The sequence below is a fragment of the Triticum dicoccoides genome, chromosome 7B (genome assembly GCF_002162155.2).
Source record: "Triticum dicoccoides isolate Atlit2015 ecotype Zavitan chromosome 7B, WEW_v2.0, whole genome shotgun sequence".
Classification (NCBI taxonomy): Eukaryota; Viridiplantae; Streptophyta; class Magnoliopsida; order Poales; family Poaceae; genus Triticum; species Triticum dicoccoides.
The window spans coordinates 654,104,250-654,108,513 of NC_041393.1; the positions used below are offsets into that span (position 1 = coordinate 654,104,250).

The 4,264-nt window shown below is 49.4% G+C and overlaps 1 protein-coding gene across 1 annotated transcript in view; it reads right to left on the reverse strand.

Moving 5' to 3' along the window:
- Positions 1-899: 899 nt before the first annotated feature.
- The window catches only part of LOC119341561 (probable potassium transporter 13), an 8,764-nt gene continuing 5,399 nt past the window's right edge, over positions 900-4,264 (reverse strand). The window contains exons 8-9 of the mRNA XM_037613435.1: positions 2,231-2,485; positions 900-2,142 (exon numbers count right to left, since the gene is read on the reverse strand). Of these exons, the coding sequence (XP_037469332.1) occupies positions 1,124-2,142; positions 2,231-2,485 (1,274 nt within the window). The 3' untranslated portion in view covers positions 900-1,123. The remainder of the gene's footprint in view (positions 2,143-2,230; positions 2,486-4,264) is intronic.

Here is a 4,264-nt window from a genome sequence, read left to right on the forward strand (position 1 = left end):
CTTTTGGAGATGAACAAAGCTCGCGGGTTCCAGGTATGCTTGGATCAATAGATTGCATGCATTGAAGTTGGAAGAACTGTCCTGAGGCATGGCATGACGGATTCCACGGCCAAAAAAGGGTTACACCATAATCCTTGAATTGGTGGCCGATCAAGAGACTTGGATTTGACATGCTTTTTTGGAATGCCTGGATCTTTCAATGACATCAACATTGTTAATAGGTCACCACTCATGAATAAGATTGCAAATGGTGAACTGCCACCAGTGCAGTTTGTAGCACATGGCCAAACATACAAATATGACTACTATTTTGCGGATGGTATCAACCCAAAGTGGCACAACATGATCATCAAGAATGAGCGTGGCCAAATTTAGACTACTCTCAGTATGAGCTCTTGGGACAGCCCGTGAGAGTGCAGTGGAGGGCTGCGAGGGTGGCCCGATTTGTTGCCTCCTATCATGCCATTCGACGTGCCGAAACGCATGATGATCTTCAGAAGGATCTCATCGAGGAGTGGTAGGCATGGAATGGCCGACAAAGAGCATCATAATTTGTATGTTTGATGTTGTATTATTGAACTATTTGTTGTATTGCAAGATGAACTATTTGTTTGAGTTGTAGTAAAATTGAACTATTTATTGTTGATTTATTTTATTTGTGTTTGTTCTTCTTGGTTGTGTTTGAAGTGCATGTGGTGTTTGTGCTAGAGCGCGCGCAGTTTTTTTTTTGCAGCGGCTGCTGGAGCGGCTCACGCGCGCTATACTTTGCAGCGGTCGCTGGAGCAAGCGCTCCTCGCCACACAAAAACTCACGACTACAACGCTGTAAACGCCCTTTTAGCGCGCCGGGCGTTGCGCGGCTGTTGAAGATGCTCTGAGCCTACAGCGAGCGGGTGGGCAATCGGCATGCTTCTCTCGTTACTTCTCCGCCGGCAGAGTTAAACCAGACAGTACCGATGTGATCACAATCCACAAACAACAGCATGCTATGTTGATTTTCATTTCAGCAGCAACGAGGTGTTGTTATTCTTCAGTTATCTTCAGCTACTGTAGCCTACAACTACGCTTCTTCTTCTTCTTCTTGAGCGAGCGAGCGATCGGGGCGGCCGGCGAGGCAATGTGAGTCACACCCTGTAAACCATGCCGACCTCGATGAGGGAGGTGTGGGGGATGCCGAGCACGACGGCGGGCCTCCGCGAGTTGCGCCGGAGGAACCCGTACACGACGTTGACGGCGAACTTCTTCACCGCGGACGACGACTCGTGCGCGAACACGCAGGTGTGCCCGATCATGTACGACACCCCGGCCTCCCGCTCCTCCAGCAGCTCCCTCACCTCCGACATCGTCTCCTCCCGCCTCCACGCCGCCGGCAGCTCCTCGAACCGCACCTTCTTGGCGCCGCCGCCGGCGTAGTACTCGATCTCGCCGGAGCTCATCGACGCCAGCGCGTCCACGACGGCCTGGCTGGGCGCGGCCGGGATGACCGACATCTCGCCGGACCCGGTGCTGCACCGCTCGCCGTCGCCGTCCGCCTGCTGCAGCTGGAGGAACTCCAGGACCTTCACCAGCAGCTGGTCCTCGAAGTTGAAGTGGTCCCACCGGCCCTCCTTGTACCCGTACCGGACCACGCAGCGGAACATCCGGTGCTCCGGCCGCCCGATCCGGCCCACCAGGAACCGCTCCTCCGGCGGCACCTTGGGCACGGTCAGCGTCTGCAGCGACACGAAGACGAGCACACGGTGGAACGCCGGGAAGTTGGTGACGAAGTGCGCGAACATGGGCGGCACGCCGGCGACGGAGTCCGAGTAGACGAACCCGACCCCGGGGACGCGCACGAGGCCCATGCCGGAGCTGAGGCCGATGAAGTGGTCCAGGCACACCTTGTTCTGCAGCTCGTACTCCTGCTTCTTGGCCGTGCCGTAGTGCCACGCCGACATGACCAGCAGCGTGGCCAGGGAGAGCAGCAGCGGCAGCCAGCCGCCGTGGGGCACCTTGGCCAGGCACGCGGAGAGGTAGAGCAGCTCCATGGACCCGAAGCCGGCGGCGAAGAGCGCCGCCCACAGCACCGACCGGTTCCACACCGTGGTGATCACCAGGAACATCAGGCACGTCGTCGCGAACATCACCAAGATCACGGCCAGCCCTGAAACGAGCGCAGATCAAATGAGTAATCAGCAAAACTAGAGACATTTGAAGGCAACAGGAATGGCGCGTCGTAGGTAGGTTCGTACCGTAGGCGTTGCCGATCATCTCGGTGTCTCGGAAGCCGATGGTGACGGCGAGGCAGAGGGACATGAGCGTCCAGTTCACCTCCGGGATGTAGATCTGGCCGTGGACATGGCTGGACGTGTGCACCACCTTGATGCGCGGGAAGCAGCCCAGGGCCCTGCACTGGCTTATGATGGAGAACGTGGCGGAGATGATCGCTTGGCTCCCGACGGCGGTGGCCAGTGTCGCGATGAACAGAACAGGCCAGAACACACGGTCTGAATTTCCAGCAAAAATAACACAAACGAGAGAGGGAAAGTTCAGTCAAATTTAGAACGAGATAGGAAATACTCTGTATATAACAGTTTGTTTAATTCACATCTAATTCTTTTTAAGGATGTCATGTCTAAGCTCCCACAAATATATAATGCAGCAACGAAAAACAAAAAAAAACTAGAACAAAAAAAAGCTACAAACAGAGTGGACATCAGTTTAAAAATGACATAACTATGTCACATTTAAATGTGTCCTAAACAGACTCAATATATAAAGCATGCTGCATGCATGCCCATGAGTAAAAGAACATGCTAAATATGACGTCTACATTTTTTGGTCGGTTGAGATTTTCTAAGTATCAACTTGATTTTTTGGTCTTCTAACTGAACTGATTTTTTGGTCAGTTCAGTCACATCTAAACATGCTGAACTGACTTTTATCCCTAAAAAAAATAAACTGATTTTTTATCCCTAAAAAAAATAAACTGATTTTTTCAATGGGTATTCACTAAACTGAACATACACATGATAAACTAGGTGAAAAATAATACTGCACTTTTCACTAAATTGTGGACCCCTCCTTCACATCAAGATCTTCTGCAAGGTAGTAGATGTTGGACCGATGACCGCCTTGGTCACCATGGCCTCCTGCACAACACGATATGTCCCTTTGTGCGCCTCAGAGCCTGAAATGATCTAACACCTTCTCACGAGCCACTCCTTTTCGCGGCAGGTTTGATATGAAGTGCTCACATGCATGGTGACGTGTCAATCCCCCACGACATGCTTACACCGAGCATCGCCTCTCTCACCGTTCTCACCGCTTGGTGGCTTTGGAAGCAACAGAACGGTTGTGTCTTCAATGGGGAACACCCCTTCGTCGTGCGCACTGTACACAAGAACCAGGATGAAACTCGCATGTGGGCACGAGTTGGCGCAAAAGGTTTAGCCATATTACTCTTGAGACGTAACCCTTATTAGCCTTGGGGTGGTAGCGGCTCTCTCTGTGCCCGACAACTAGCTCACGCCATTTCTTGCGTACGTGCTTCCAACTTGCTATTCTATCAATGCAAAGATACGCAAAACTTTTGCATATTCGTGAAAGAAAATTCTTTTCACTAAATTGTAATTTTTCAAATCAACTGGGACTTCAAAGAAATCTCAATCGACTTAGGATTAGCAACTCAAAAAGTGGCGGTTTCACTCTTCACCGAACTGAAGTTGCACTTTTCGAAAAATCGATTGGGACTAGAGAAAATCTCGATTGGTTGATATTTAGCAAAACTGCTTGTGCAAAGGCATCTGGGTCTTAATCGATTAAGATTTGTTTTAAGTCTCAGCCAATTTAGAAAAAGTACAACTTTAGTTTATTTTTTCTAAAGGAGAATTACACCTAGCCTCTGCATCTAGTGATGCACAGAGCCATTTTATTGAAAGAACTAGCATCAAAGTACGTAGTTCAACACATGTTTGTAAGCAAACTTGAAAGAAAAAAAATGCCACAACCGGCGAAAATAGGACTAGATAACTAAAAATGTATTCTATAATTGGACCGTCATACCGGTTGTACATATTCCGATGCAACTTGCATTCTTTAAGACAGAGTTGCACTTTTCACAATTGGTTGAGATTTAAAGCAAAATATTTTTTGCAAAGGCCCGTCTATGTATCAATTAACCGAGATTTTATTAAACTTTCTAGAAAAGGTCAATGTATCTAGGCTCCAGTGAGCTACTTCATGGGTGACCCTACCAAAAATGGTAAAGCTACGTTCTTTCCTTC